The 15,235-nt window shown below is 40.9% G+C and overlaps 5 protein-coding genes across 6 annotated transcripts in view; 2 read left to right on the plus strand and 3 right to left on the minus strand.

Moving 5' to 3' along the window:
* Nucleotides 1-2,998, plus strand: part of eIF4EHP (eukaryotic translation initiation factor 4E homologous protein) — a 48,277-nt gene extending 45,279 nt beyond the window's left edge. Inside the window, exons 3-4 of one of the 2 annotated variants that reach the window (XM_018005318.2) lie at nucleotides 1,858-2,006; nucleotides 2,081-2,284. In XM_018005318.2, the coding sequence (XP_017860807.1) occupies nucleotides 1,858-2,006; nucleotides 2,081-2,168 (237 nt within the window). In that variant the 3' untranslated portion in view covers nucleotides 2,169-2,284. Of the gene's footprint in view, nucleotides 1-1,857; nucleotides 2,007-2,080; nucleotides 2,285-2,314 lie in introns of those variants that run through there. The other variant, XM_018005326.2, reaches the window with a different exon arrangement.
* A 714-nt stretch (nucleotides 2,999-3,712) lies between these two features.
* SMC1 (structural maintenance of chromosomes 1) lies at nucleotides 3,713-8,291 on the minus strand. Its single transcript, XM_018005121.2, has 11 exons — nucleotides 7,746-8,291; nucleotides 7,545-7,693; nucleotides 7,318-7,486; nucleotides 6,230-7,252; nucleotides 5,600-6,169; nucleotides 5,277-5,532; nucleotides 4,911-5,215; nucleotides 4,745-4,851; nucleotides 4,185-4,688; nucleotides 3,940-4,117; nucleotides 3,713-3,883 (listed from the first exon to the last, which is right to left on the minus strand). Exons 1-11 carry the CDS (start codon nucleotides 8,142-8,144, stop codon nucleotides 3,821-3,823), a joined length of 3,723 nt encoding a protein of 1,240 aa, XP_017860610.1. The 5' UTR covers nucleotides 8,145-8,291; the 3' UTR covers nucleotides 3,713-3,820.
* A 297-nt stretch (nucleotides 8,292-8,588) lies between these two features.
* Nucleotides 8,589-10,931, minus strand: LOC108612285 (heat shock protein 68). The gene has a single exon (XM_018005166.2). The coding sequence runs from the start codon at nucleotides 10,712-10,714 to the stop codon at nucleotides 8,792-8,794; it is 1,923 nt and encodes a 640-aa protein (XP_017860655.1). The 5' UTR covers nucleotides 10,715-10,931; the 3' UTR covers nucleotides 8,589-8,791.
* A 1,252-nt stretch (nucleotides 10,932-12,183) lies between these two features.
* On the plus strand, nucleotides 12,184-14,239 carry LOC108614754 (heat shock protein 68). The gene has a single exon (XM_018009005.2). It carries the CDS (start codon nucleotides 12,184-12,186, stop codon nucleotides 14,104-14,106), a length of 1,923 nt encoding a protein of 640 aa, XP_017864494.2. The 3' UTR covers nucleotides 14,107-14,239.
* On the minus strand, nucleotides 14,150-14,777 carry LOC108614764 (rhodanese domain-containing protein CG4456). Its single transcript, XM_018009015.2, has one exon. It carries the CDS (start codon nucleotides 14,775-14,777, stop codon nucleotides 14,259-14,261), a length of 519 nt encoding a protein of 172 aa, XP_017864504.1. The 3' UTR covers nucleotides 14,150-14,258.
* Between the last annotated feature and the right edge of the window lie 458 nt (nucleotides 14,778-15,235).

A 15,235-nucleotide genomic window follows, 5' to 3' on the forward strand; every position in this document is an offset into this window, starting at 1 on the left:
CGCATTGGGAACAGTTACTCCAACAATAATTCCAGGCATATCGAAGCATTTCAAGCACACTCAAACAGCAATCAGTAATGAAAACGGCAAGAGAACTTGATAAGAGAAAATACAAATGAAAAACTTAAAATTAAATCACAAAATATTATACATACATATATACAAGTTGAACCAGAAGAGGAGAGCAAAGAGGAAGGGAATGAATGCTGCCGCAATAAATGGGAAACTTAAATGAAAAACTTAGCACTTAATATATGTATATGAATGAAACTTGAGCACCTGCTTCTCGGGCGACACCTGATGGGAGGATTGTTAAAAGGCCACGCCCACCGAGAACAGGCACAAGCACACGCACACATACATACGATATAAACGAAATAAGAAATGAGTAAGCAAGATGAAATCGTATATGCATATGCATATGAAGGATATGTATACGTATGTATATGTGTGTGTATATACGTATGTATGTGTATTCAAAAGCAATAATACTGAAAAAAATGAACAAAGTGGAACGCAGTAAAAAACAAAGGACAACAAATAATGAAAACATTAACATGAGCATAAATGAATATTTATATATATTTTAATTGAAGTTACAACATATACCTTATATATTATATATGTATAACTATATTTAGTCCAAATAAATTAATTAGCGAATCGAGCGTTGATGTAATTGCTATGCAAGTGTTTAATATTTACAAAATATTAAAATTAAATTAAAGAAAAAAAAAACAAAAACAACAACAAGAACGAAAATGTGCAATTGAAATGCGTTTGAAACAAAACGTAGAATAGAAACCAATATACGCCAGCAGATATTTATATGTATATATATATATATAAACATACATACATACACATAATATACAATCCTATATATACATATATATCTGAGTGGCGTCAAGACTCAGAAAAAGCGAAAGAAAATCATGTAGTTTCCGTGCACACACCGTAAAGTTTACAACAAATTAAACAACTTTAACATATAGATATATATACGGCACACACATACAGACTTACACACACACACATAGAGATACAAAAACCTAAACATTAAATCAAAACTTAAAAAGAAACTTTAAACTGTACTTATTATAAACAATTATAACAGAAAAAAAAACAAAAACAAAACAAACAAAAAAAAAACAAAAACGGTTCTACTCAAAATCTTTGAGCAAATACTCGATAATTGTTAAAAATGTTTAACTATACTATAACACACTCTACAACAAATATATATGAATATATATATTTAAATAAAGCAAAACGAACCGTGTAAAACTTCATATTAACGAACATACTTACATCTATTATATTTTCTCCTCGTTAGACAATTTAGTTAATTATTAAAAGTAACAAAAAAATCTAATTAAAAAAAACGATTACAATTAAGTGTTAGTCTTATATACATACATAATTATAAAAATAAAAAAAAATGAAAACAAACAAAAAAAAAGGAGAAAACGAGAAACGAGTCAACAAACAATTTCAAGTGCGATAACCAAATCCAAAACAAAATATAAATAAAAACAAAAAAAAAAAGCAGAAAATAAAAATTTTAAATTAAGATTTCAATTGTTTCGCCTTTTGTGTTAAGGAACAACTAAAACAAAAAATTCAATTTGTTTTGTTCTATCATTTTGAATTTTTTGATTGGTCAGACATCAAATGATTTACTAACATTGATTAAAAAATAAAAATTATTAAACAAAAAAAAAAAAAAACGAACGCTGAACATTCTTTTCAATTCCTTAAACGCGGTTGACTGGCTTTCAGGCTTCTATTTAAGGCATTCTATTGTATTATTTTAAGGCTTAAGAACACATATATTAATCCCATTTACCTATGCAGGAGGATAGCTTATCAGTATGGAACCGGACTGCCACTGATATGACCAGTACAACTCGTATCCGTGATACGTTACGCAGGATATTAAATATACCTCTAACAACTGCAATGGAGTATAAGATACACTGTGATAGCCTTAAATACGTTTCAATGTAAGTACGAACAGCCCGAACATCCATTTCGATATTTTCAGCATCTCAAATCCTTCTCAATAATGACTATATAGGCCCGACAGTCGTTGTCGCATACTGAGTAGCTCGTTGTATAATAGAAACTTCAGACATATTAGACATGTCCGATCCTGGCACCGTTAAAAACGAACAATGATGAAGATTATGCATGGGAGACAAGGGGGGACAAGACTGGGCTGGGCTGGGCAAGCAACACTCAAGCTTTGGCAACTTTATTTAATTCTTGAGCTAATTAATTAAACCAAATTTTTCTTTCTTTTATTTCGCAGTAATAAAGGCGCATTGAAAAGCTGAAATTCAATGAATAACTACAAACACAAAACAAAAACAATAAATAAACAAACAGATGATTTAGCCACTAGCAAATGGAGCAGCGTTACCAATACACAACAACAACAACAGCATCAACAACAACAACCACAACAACAGCATCATCAACAACCGAAACACTAGCAAATCCACACACACATACACATCTAACAAGAAGCACAAATTGAACAACATATGGACAACAGCCTCAAATGATGATAATTATTACCCTGCCGATGGCGATGATAATGAAGAGACAAACGATGTACCACATAGCCAAAGTCCTCAATCATTTCTCCCCTCCAGCCCCTTTCAAAAATCAGTATATAGCAACACAGTTTAATATCTAAGCGCGAATGATACAAATCTTTGTATTTTCATCGGGTTTACAAAGTCTATTGTATATATGAAACGCAATGAATATTTTAGTTTTTATGTATAAAGTTTACATTAGCCATTCCCAAGTAAGTCGAAATTTCAATTGAAATCGAAATTCAAATTGTAAGCGGAAATTTTTATCAAAGTTCAACATAAATAATTTACCTTTTTGTATGTTTTGTATACTATGTAATATATCATAATTACCTTTGACCTATTCTTTAATATCTAATGCTACCCAAAAAAAAAAAAAAAAACAATACAAATCCCAAATAACAATTGTGCTAGTACGAATAGTTACAGCTTATTGAGCAGTAGCAGCCTTTTCATAACTTAGCTTATTGCCAAGCTAGGATTAAGATAATAATGATGATGATCATGATCACCATATTACCAGATGCAGCAGCCAGCACCAACAGCTAGGAATTACTATATTTATCTGTTTGATATGATTATTTTTAAATTATGATAACTGAATAATCAAATTGTTTGTTTTTGTTCATCAAGAAATACAAGTTTTTTACATGAAGAAAAGAAAAAACGGAAAAGTAAATATTGAAACGAAAAGAAAAACCAGTTGTTTTACCTACACATATAATTATATGTATATATATTTATACTTGCCTATAATAGTATATGTATATATCTCATATGCCGAAAATCGCCAGCATCACCTATACATTATCCCACTATATATACAATTCTCCCCACAATCACAATCAGACTTTTACAGTACAGTACAACCAACCCAACAGATGCCTAATAAAGGAAACTATTAAAGTTGAAGAAATTATTTTGAAAATAAAATGACTTTTCTAATTCAAAGGTATGAGCACTTGGGATTCATTTTCAATGAACAGGAGAAATTATTATGGATTCAAACAGATGTTTACATTAAAATATAGGAAACATTAACAAGACCTTCAAAAGTAACCACTAAGAGACAGTTTGGCGTTAGTTCAAAATCTAAAAACCCATGGTTAATATCTACAAAATCATAAAACTGTTTATTCTTATTAAAATTGTAGTTGTCTGAAATGATCTGGATTATAAATATCTTATGCATAACTCTACTTAAAATCTGCACGTCACTTGTCTTCGTAGCAAGTTAGATCAATTATGTAGACGTTAGATATGAGACAATCGCCTTCCTGCAAATGCAAAATTTGTATTCATAAATTTGGTAGACATATTAAATTCTACGTACCGCAGGTGTGATGCCGATCAGCGCATCAGCATGACCATAAAACTCCTCCTTCAGGGATATGACAATAGTCTGCAAATTTGTTGTGTGATCTCGAATGTATGAAGCGACTTTGCCAATGTTTGTGTTATCTAAAGCGGCATCAATCTCGTCAAGTACGAAAAATGGCGCTGGATGATAGCTTTAAGGATAAATATGCGTCAGCAATTACTTTCCATCTTTGACATGTATTTATAGACCGCACTTACCTGTGCGTAGAGAAGAGTAGGGCCAGAGCAGCGATTGTCTTTTCTCCACCGCTCAAATTACTCATTGGCTGGAAACGTTTGCCGGGTGCGACACAATTGTAATTAATGCCATCCAAATACGGTTCTTCGGGATTATCAGGCCCTATGTATGCCTGAGCGGCTTCATTGCGAGCCAATTTCTTGTAAATACCATCGATGGCATCGGATATATGCTGACAGCATTGCACGAATCGTGACGAGCGCTCGTTCTTCACTTTTTCGAATGCCGCTTTGGCCTTTTTGGCTTTACGTCTGGCATTCTCGAACTCTTCGTTTGTAGATTGGACTTTCTCCGTAACTAGGTCCAGTTTTTGCATCGCTTTCATATTTGGTGTTTGTATCCGCTCCAGAACATCTAGCTTGCTTTGCAGATCCTTCTGCAACTGTTCATTGGTTTTCTTGAAGGCGGAATCGTCTTTGAGCTTGCATAATTCGCGTGGAAGCGATCGATAGTCAACCTCAATACTAGAGTAGGTTCAAATGTCAATACTTAAATCTGCGACATATAGGCAAATACTTACAGATTATCGTGCATCGTTGATGTCGATGGCTCCACGCTGTCTACATCGCTTTGTCGCACTGCATCATCTAGAGAGCCACGCAACAAGGGCACCGCAATGCAATCAGTCTTTGAAGTAAATAGCATATTTAATACAAGTTACAATCTGTTATTGCCGCCGTACTTACTTTGGCCTGCAATAAAATGTTTTGTCGCTCGTTCTTTTTGGCCTCTATTTTCGATTCAATTGACGACATTTGGCTGCCAATATTGTGTATTTCCTTAGCCAGGTTCGCAACATCTCTACGCGCTTTTGAAATGTCCTCTTCCATGTCATCAACAGCTTGCTTCTTGGCTTGCTTCTCCTGCTTGAACTTTTCCATTTTCTCCTTCTCTTCATCCATTTCCTTTAAATACCGCGCTTCGGCCGCTTTAAGGCCTTCCAATGCATCTTCTTCATCTTGCACGCTGCGCTCCCATCGCTCAACATTCTCTATAAATATGAAATGATGTTTTAAATATTGAATATTAAATACTGTTAGACAATAGCTCACTGCGCGTGTCCTTTTGCTTCTCAAAGTCCAGCTGATTGTTGATTCCATCGATTTGCTGCTCGAACTCGGCACGTTTGCGTGCCCTTTCCTGTTGCATTACCAGCTCACGCTCTTCGTATTGACGAATGTTCTTGACACCTAGTCGCCGACAGAAGTCGGCAAATACTTTGTCCTCCACATTATTCATATTCTCTTTGATTTCTTGTATGTGCTCTTCACGGTCCTGCATCCGGCGCTCGATTTCACTAATCTTGGGCTGTAAGCAGAATAACGGGCTGGAGTAGAGAAGTGTTTAGAAATGCTTTGACTCGGATGTCACTTACCCCGAACTCATCCAGCTGGCTTTGCACCTGTTGCAATTGGTTATCATATTGGCTAATGGACTTCTTTGATGACTCCAAGTCAACCATGCTGTATTTCAGACGATTCTCGAGGCCCTTAATCTGCGATTCAACTGTTGCCAGCTCACTTTGTTTGCGCGACTTTTTCACCAACTCCTTGAGCTCCTCATTAAGACGCTCCTTCTGCATTTTAAGTTGCGCCATGTGCTTTTCGTCCCATCGCTTCGCCTTACGCGCCAAATCATGACTGCCGCCAGAGATGAGACCGGACTTTTGATAGAATGTGCCGTCCAGCGCCAGTGCATCAAAACGTGATCGATCAATTTCGTAGGCTACTTTCATGGCATCCTCTGGCGTTTCACAGACCAGAGCATTGCCAGTGGCAAACAGGACAGCGCGTTCAATTTCTTGTGGCTCGAATTTGAGCACATCGAACACCAGGCGAACATTACGTGGTTCACTGATATTCCGGAGACGCTCTTTTAATGGTTTAACTTGCAGGTAATCCAGTGGCAGGAATGTCTCCACCTCAAGCATTTGCTCTTTCAATATCTGCAAAAGCAAAGGCACTTTAATAAACCAATAGAACTTTGATTTGGCTACACAACTAACCTGAATGCAATGCCGCGCGGTTTTCTCTGTGTCCACAATTATGGCTTCCATAAACTTGCCCAATACCTTTGTGACGGCCACGTTGTAGCGTTTGTGTGTGGGCTGACACATGTTAATCATGCGGTCGTACACACCGGGTACTTGCTTCTTGAAGAGCTCAACCACTTCCTGCTTCTTTTTACGACGGGCATCCTCGTGCTTGTCACTCTTTGCATCGCCCAGCTGATCGCGCACATTCTCAAGCTCACGCTGTTTTTCAGCAATTTTTTCTTTCGAGCTTCCCACATCACGTCGCAGCTCATCCTTTATACGATTCTGTTCTTCCAGTGCCGCTTGAGACGATTTGATATGATCCATCAGTTTATCTCTACGCTTAACTGCTTCTTCGCGCTGCAATGAGAGCTTCTTGTACGATTCCTCCACGGAAGCTCTGCGATTGGTTTCACCATCAAGCATATCCTGTTCGGATTTTTGCTCACGATTAATAGAATCCAGCTCAGAACGATATTGTGTAGCAGTTGCTTCGGCCTCCTGTTTCAGCCGATCATATTCTTGTACGAGACCTTCCTCCATGTTGACGCTTTTGCCACGTCTCTGGGACTCGTTTTCAATCTCATCCTCAAACCGCTTCTTTAATGCCTCGACGTCACTCAATTGCTTTTCCAGCTTTTGTATATCTTGCTGATGTGCATTGTCCGCCTCTCTAGCTGTTTCCAACGTCTTTTGCAGCGATATCAACTTCTTCTTGCAATGTGCCACCTTTTCCTTTGCCTTGATGTACAATGGACGTCGTTTATTAAGCTGAGTCTCAAACTCACGTATCTCCTGATCAATTTTAGCTAAGTCGCGTGTTAATTTGCCAGCTTCCTTTTTCTTCTCGCGGAGCACCTCGTCAGCAGCTTCTTTGCGTTGCTCTACTGCCTTTAGCTCTTGCTGTTTCACTTCCAAGTCAGCAACATACTTCTGTATATCCTTTTCAACGTGAAATAGGCGAAACAATTGATATTCCACTTGTTTTTCGTTCTGCAATTTAATCAAAGAAAATGTGATTAATAACTGTTGAGCAAACAAGAAAACCTAAATCCTACATATTCATCTTGTAATCGTGTATAACGTTCGGCCTCCATTTTCTCATGTTTGGCTTCCTTCCGCTCGGCAGCAATTCCTTTTTTCTTCTGGTACGTAAACTGTGTCTCCTCTTCGGCGACAATCATTTCCTGCTTAAGTCGATTGTAATCATCCTTTAACAGACCCGATCTAAAAATATGCAGAAAATGTATAATCTGAAGCGGAGTTGATATGCTTTGCGGCTTACCCGCTAATTTCTTCGAAAAGAGCCGTTCGCTCCTTGGGCGTCTTCATGGCAATGTTTTCCACGGCGCCTTGGAACACTAAGAAGTTCTTTGCTTTCACATTGATGCCCAGTTTTTCTAGCTTATTAAGGTAAGTATTACTTGAAACGCTCTAGGGATGCAAAGATTAGTTTTTGTTTATAAAACATTTTTGTCCCGCATACCTCGCCATTTATTCGGTACTCCGAGGATCCGCTTATTACGGCGCGTTGAAAATCCATATGCTTCTCTCCATCCAAAATAAATTTGGCCGTCACATAGCAGCTGCGCGCCACTGGCTTGCCAATGGATGAACCGTGTATCAAATCGTTCAGACGCTTTACACGCAGACTCGATGTTTTTTCGCCCATTACGAAACTAATTGCGTCCATGAAATTAGATTTGCCAGAGCCATTGGGTCCAATAACAGCATTAAATTGCTTTAAGGGACCCACAACAATGTGGCCACGGTAGGACTTAAAATTTTCCATTTCAATGAATTGAAGAAATGCAGTTTCTTCTCCCTCTTTGTGTTTAGCTGTAACTAACCCTCTATGTCCCATTTCCTCATCTTCGTCAGCCATTGTTGCTATATTCAAGCGTATACCACAACAATAAGACACACAAAAACTATATTTTTATATTTTTTCCAAGATTTTCTTGCGCCAAGAAGCTTCTTTTTTAGATTGCCATTCACTGCGACGTGACTAAAGTGTTGCAAAGCACAATACCATAATAAAACAACAATCGAGCAATGAACAAAACATATCGATAGCTATCGTCATCATGGTGAGTGCTCCTGCTTACTTTATAACATTTTAATATTCAATAATATTGTTACGAAGTAAAACATGAGCATTTTTATATATAACTATAACTTCAATGAATTATATATGCTGTGTTTAGTTAGTAATCAAGCCCTGTTATTTAAAAATAGTCGCAAACAGCCGAACATAATTTCATAAATAAAAATGTTCTGGTCACTCTATTTGCCAGTAATTTTACCTGTGCGCGCTGCGCATGTGAAGTTTAAATTATACAATTACCACAATAAAAAGTTGTTCTTATTTTTTTTTTAAATAATTAAAGCATTTATTGATAACAATAATTTAACATAAATATATATTCAATCTATGTATGGCTTTAACAGATTCTTTGGTGAGATAATTTCTCTAATAGATCACATAAATAATACTAATTCGGATTAACAGTTTAGTAACTGAGTAGAGATCTAATCAACCTCCTCAATGGTGGGGCCACCGCTACCATTGCAGCCTCTAGCTTGTTGACCACAGTGGGACGCTTGAGGACCATCGCCGCCTCCAGCTGACTGATGCATCTTCGTCATCACAGGACTGCAGACTTTTGTGAGTTCCTGCAGTTTGTATTCGTACTCCTCCTTCTCGGCTGTGGTATTAGCATCGAGCCACTTGATTGCTTCGCTGCACGTGTCCAGCACGGTGCTTCGCTCCGACTGCGAAATCTTGTCTTTAGCGTTTTCGGCAGCCTCCTTTACGCCAAAGATGTAGCTCTCCAGCTGGTTGCGAGCAGCAATCCTCTGGCGATGCTTCTCGTCCTCCTCGGCATACTGCTCGGCCTCACTCACCATGCGATCGATGTCGGCTTGCGAGAGACGTCCCTTGTCGTTCTTGATGGTTATGTTCTTGGCATTGCCAGTGCTCATCTCCTTGGCTGTCACATTGAGTATGCCGTTGGCGTCCAAATCGAAGGTAACTTCCACCTTTGGCACACCGCGCGGAGCTGGCGGAATGCCGGTCAGATTGAAAGTGCCCAGCACGTTGTTGTCCTTTGTCATGGCGCGCTCGCCCTCAAACACCTGAATTGTCACGGCGGGCTGGTTGTCCGCGTATGTGGTGAAGGTCTTCGACTGCTTGCAAGGAATGCGGCTGTTGCGCTCAATCAGTTTCGTCATTACTCCACCAGCTGTCTCTATGCCCAGTGAGAGCGGCGCGACATCGACCAGCAGCACGTCCTTGATCTGGCTACTCTGGTCTCCACTAAGAATGGCAGCTTGAATGGCGGCTCCGTAGGCCACCGCCTCGTCCGGATTGATAGACAGGTTGAGGCTCTTTCCTGAGAAGAAGTTCTGCAGCAGGCTCTGCACCTTCGGAATACGTGTCGAGCCGCCAACCAAGACGATGTCGTGAATCTGGCTCTTGTCCATCTTGGCATCATTCAGAGCCTTCTCCACAGGCTGCAGTGTGCCGCGGAACAGGTCGGCGCACAACTCCTCGAAGCGCGCTCGGCTAACCCTTGTGTAGAAGTCATGGCCCTCAAACAACGCGTCGATCTCGATGGTAGCTTCGGTGCTTGACGACAATGTGCGCTTTGCCCTCTCAGCTGCAGTCCGCAGCCGACGCAGTGCTCGTGGATTGGAGCGCATATCCTTTTTAAACTTGCGCTTAAACTCATCTGCCAAGTGGTTGACTAGTCTGTTGTCGAAGTCCTCTCCGCCCAGATGAGTATCTCCAGCAGTGGCTCTCACTTCGAACAGAGAGCCCTCGTCGATGGTCAGGATTGACACATCGAAGGTGCCGCCACCCAAGTCGAATATTAGAACATTGCGTTCGCCTTTGAGATTCTTGTCCAAGCCATAGGCCAGAGCTGCTGCAGTGGGCTCATTGATGATGCGCAGCACGTTCAGCCCGGCGATGGCACCGGCGTCTTTGGTTGCTTGACGCTGCGAGTCATTGAAGTAGGCAGGCACAGTGATGACGGCGTCTCTGATGGTGGTGCCCAAGTAAGCTTCGGCCGTCTCCTTCATCTTTACCAGAACCATCGAGCTGATCTCCTCCGGCGCAAAGCGCTTCTGTTCGCCTTTGAACTCGACATTTATCTTTGGTTTGCCGCAGTCGTTGACCACTTTGAATGGCCAGTGCTTCATGTCGCCCTGAATCTTCGGATCATCATATTTACGTCCAATCAAACGCTTCGCATCGAATACAGTGTTACTTGGATTCATGGCCACTTGGTTCTTGGCCGCGTCTCCAATCAACCTCTCCGAGTCGGTAAATGCCACATAGCTGGGCGTGGTGCGGTTGCCCTGGTCGTTGGCTATTATCTCCACCTTGCCGTGCTGGAAAACACCAACACAGGAGTAGGTGGTTCCCAAGTCAATACCAATTGCAGGCATTCTGGATTCTTCTTCTGTTCTCTTCGATTGCAAAAATTTGTTTATGCTTTACTTTTCAAATTTCCTCTTTTCAGCACTCTATGTGTATATAATATTTTTCGAGTATTTTATTGTCACTAATACTTTTTGTTTATACTTTTCGAAAATATACGTTAGCTTTTCAGCTTTTCTTTGTTTCGCTTGTTGTGTTTTCACTACAATTGCTTGCTATGAACTGTGATGAGGTGGAAATGTGCACTGCTATTTATACTCAGCCGGTCAGTGGTGGAAATTTCGAGATTCCGCTCAAAGAGAGTAGAATGTTCGAGGCAATTCGACAGAGCGATTCGTATAAAATGAGTATATGTATGTGTGTGTAATGCCGAAGGGGAATGACATTTAAACAGTCATGTCGAATATATAAAGCCAAGTGTTTGTTATTGGTTTGGCAGTCGATTGACCCACTCACTCAAAACTTACCTTGCTCAATAATTTGTTAACAACTATAAAATTTAGAGACTAAATTTTCAATGCTCGCATGAACAGATTCTGTATGGATAGATAAAATAAAAGTACTTATTGCATTTTTGTTTGTTCTTTAATAATTTAATTTATTTAATTTATTCTGTGTTTGCCGGTACGGTTGCTCTTATAATTTGCAAATCAGATTAACCAGAAAGTTTGTCTAAGTAACTACTAACGTTGATATTTTAGGAATATGTACATATGTATTTACATGGGAGTCAAGAAGTCTGACACGAATTTAAATTTTTTCATCTTTTTCGGGGCACCATTGATGGCAATTTGTATTGCGATCGATATGTACATAATTGTATTTATGACACTAATCCTATAAATAATAATATCATAAATACTTATGTAAGTATGTGCATACATACATACATATGTATGTATGTCTTTTGTACTCTGGAAAATACTTTCTGGGTTGCCAAATAGCTCTGGCACACAGATTGTTTGTATATGCTACCAAAATTGCTCAATTTTTAATGGAATATGCTTACATACATACATATGTACGTATATATATGGAAATATACATACATATGTATGTATTTGATATGTACATATATCGTCCATAAAAGACCGAGCTCATACTTCTTTGAAATAAAAGAACTGAGTACATGTACTTTCGTTCTCTCTGGAATCACCATGGCAATTCTGCCTCTTTTGAGGGGAATCTCGAAATTTCCACCACTGACCGGCTGAGTATAAATAGCAGTGCGCATTTCCACCTCATCACAGTTCATAGCAAGCAATTGTAGTGAAAACACAACAAGCGAAACAAAGAAAAGCTGAAAAGCTAACGTATATTTTCGAAAAGTATAAACAAAAAGTATTAAACAAAAGTATCAGTGACAATAAAATACTCGAAGAAGAATATATACACATAGAGTGCTGAAAAGAGGAAATTTGAAAAGTAAAGCATAAACAAATTTTTGCAATCGAAGAGAACAGAAGAAGAATCCAGAATGCCTGCAATTGGTATTGACTTGGGAACCACCTACTCCTGTGTTGGTGTTTTCCAGCACGGCAAGGTGGAGATAATAGCCAACGACCAGGGCAACCGCACCACGCCCAGCTACGTGGCATTTACCGACTCGGAGAGGTTGATTGGAGACGCGGCCAAGAACCAAGTGGCCATGAATCCAAGTAACACTGTATTCGATGCGAAGCGTTTGATTGGACGTAAATATGATGATCCGAAGATTCAGGGCGACATGAAGCACTGGCCATTCAAAGTGGTCAACGACTGCGGCAAACCAAAGATAAATGTCGAGTTCAAAGGCGAACAGAAGCGCTTTGCGCCGGAGGAGATCAGCTCGATGGTTCTGGTAAAGATGAAGGAGACGGCCGAAGCTTACTTGGGCACCACCATCAGAGACGCCGTCATCACTGTGCCTGCCTACTTCAATGACTCGCAGCGTCAAGCAACCAAAGACGCCGGTGCCATCGCCGGGCTGAACGTGCTGCGCATCATCAATGAGCCCACTGCAGCAGCTCTGGCCTATGGCTTGGACAAGAATCTCAAAGGCGAACGCAATGTTCTAATATTCGACTTGGGTGGCGGCACCTTCGATGTGTCAATCCTGACCATCGACGAGGGCTCTCTGTTCGAAGTGAGAGCCACTGCTGGAGATACTCATCTGGGCGGAGAGGACTTCGACAACAGACTAGTCAACCACTTGGCAGATGAGTTTAAGCGCAAGTTTAAAAAGGATATGCGCTCCAATCCACGAGCACTGCGTCGGCTGCGGACTGCAGCTGAGAGGGCAAAGCGCACATTGTCGTCAAGCACCGAAGCTACCATCGAGATCGACGCGTTGTTTGAGGGCCATGACTTCTACACAAGGGTTAGCCGAGCGCGCTTCGAGGAGTTGTGTGCCGACCTGTTCCGCGGCACACTGCAGCCTGTGGAGAAGGCTCTGAATGATGCCAAGATGGACAAGAGCCAGATTCACGACATCGTCTTGGTTGGCGGCTCGACACGTATTCCGAAGGTGCAGAGCCTGCTGCAGAACTTCTTCTCAGGAAAGAGCCTCAACCTGTCTATCAATCCGGACGAGGCGGTGGCCTACGGAGCCGCCATTCAAGCTGCCATTCTTAGTGGAGACCAGAGTAGCCAGATCAAGGACGTGCTGCTGGTCGATGTCGCGCCGCTCTCACTGGGCATAGAGACAGCTGGTGGAGTAATGACGAAACTGATTGAGCGCAACAGCCGCATTCCTTGCAAGCAGTCGAAGACCTTCACCACATACGCGGACAACCAGCCCGCCGTGACAATTCAGGTGTTTGAGGGCGAGCGCGCCATGACAAAGGACAACAACGTGCTGGGCACTTTCAATCTGACCGGCATTCCGCCAGCTCCGCGCGGTGTGCCAAAGGTGGAAGTTACCTTCGATTTGGACGCCAACGGCATACTCAATGTGACAGCCAAGGAGATGAGCACTGGCAATGCCAAGAACATAACCATCAAGAACGACAAGGGACGTCTCTCGCAAGCCGACATCGATCGCATGGTGAGTGAGGCCGAGCAGTATGCCGAGGAGGACGAGAAGCATCGCCAGAGGATTGCTGCTCGCAACCAGCTGGAGAGCTACATCTTTGGCGTAAAGGAGGCTGCCGAAAACGCTAAAGACAAGATTTCGCAGTCGGAGCGAAGCACCGTGCTGGACACGTGCAGCGAAGCAATCAAGTGGCTCGATGCTAATACCACAGCCGAGAAGGAGGAGTACGAATACAAACTGCAGGAACTCACAAAAGTCTGCAGTCCTGTGATGACGAAGATGCATCAGTCAGCTGGAGGCGGCGATGGTCCTCAAGCGTCCCACTGTGGTCAACAAGCTAGAGGCTGCAATGGTAGCGGTGGCCCCACCATTGAGGAGGTTGATTAAAAGTACAATGTTCCTTAATTAGTATTATTAGTTCTAAGTAAAGTTAGATCTCAGTCAATTTATTTATTTGTAAGTTTATACAATTTTATTTAATTTGAATATAATTCAATAAAAGCAATGTTATCTAATATAATATTTCGAGTTTTGAGTATTTACTTTGGTAGTCCTTCGTGCTCGGCCCAATCTAGCCAGGATCCTTCGTAGCTCTTCACATTTTTAAAGCCGAGGGCGACAGCCGCTTCTGCAGCCTTCAAGCTACGAACTCCGGCTTTGCAATGAAACACAATTTCCGTATCGGGCTGTGGCTTATCCCGTGCATATTTCGATTTGAACACCTGGTCGTTGGCCGCCAGCTCTTGGCTAACGATGCCCAATGGAATGTTGATGCTGGATGGAATTTGTCCAGTTTCTTGTAATTCCTTTGGCTCACGCACATCAATGAGCAACTTATTTGGCTCGTTCACCAATTTCTTGACTGCAGCATAATCCACAATGCCAATGGAACTGCCACTACTGTAGAGACGTTGAGTTGTTGTGGCGGTAAAAATGTTTTGTAAAATTGTTGACTTTGCAACGGCAAGTTTGTTAGGGTTTCCAATCGATAAATGGCGTAAACTACAGCTTGCAGTTCGAATCACAGTGGGAAAATATCTTACAAGTATTTTTGCCATTGTGATAATAGTTTAATAACAAATGTTATGTAAACCGTAGATGCAGTGGCAGCCTGAATCTTTGAACAGTGGTGGCAACAAAGCTGATGCTGATGTCGATGCCGGCTATCAGCTGTTTTGTTTGATGGCGCTGCCAGACTGTCGGCTTTTTAATCAGTAAGTTTGAATAAACTGTTTGAGTATTGAAAACAATTAATTTAGGCGTATTTTGAGTCCTAATTATAGTATATTTTGTTACCAGCCGCTTGCACTATCACTCATCCAATACGTGAAGAGGGTTTGCCAAGTTCACATCACATGATAAGTCAAACGCCCGAGCAAGCTCGTTGATTAAATCAATTAATCGTTCTATGAGTCTACGATCCCGGATTCAATTAAACTAACCGCACATATGAGAAAAGTTACACATACATACAATGTATGAATATTATTGGGCGACTCATATACATTTAACAGCG

Source organism: Drosophila arizonae, chromosome 2 (assembly GCF_054131065.1).
Source record: "Drosophila arizonae isolate 15081-1271.41 chromosome 2, UAZ_ARI_1.0, whole genome shotgun sequence".
NCBI lineage: Eukaryota > Metazoa > Arthropoda > Insecta > Diptera > Drosophilidae > Drosophila > Drosophila arizonae.

Bases quoted from the DNA above. Each gene is read 5' to 3' on its own strand.
- SMC1 (XM_018005121.2), bottom strand. From the start codon at position 8,144: ATGGCTGACGAAGATGAGGAAATGGGACATAGAGGGTTAGTTACAGCT. The intron at 7,694-7,745 runs GTATGCGGGACA...TTGCATCCCTAG, and splicing joins AGTACCGAATAAATGGCGAG to AGCGTTTCAAGTAATACTTA. The intron at 7,487-7,544 runs GTAAGCCGCAAA...GCATATTTTTAG, and splicing joins CTTTTCGAAGAAATTAGCGG to ATCGGGTCTGTTAAAGGATG.
- LOC108612285 (XM_018005166.2), bottom strand. From the start codon at position 10,714: ATGCCTGCAATTGGTATTGACTTGGGAACCACCTACTCCTGTGTTGGT.
- LOC108614754 (XM_018009005.2), top strand. From the start codon at position 12,184: ATGCCTGCAATTGGTATTGACTTGGGAACCACCTACTCCTGTGTTGGT.
- LOC108614764 (XM_018009015.2), bottom strand. From the start codon at position 14,777: ATGGCAAAAATACTTGTAAGATATTTTCCCACTGTGATTCGAACTGCA.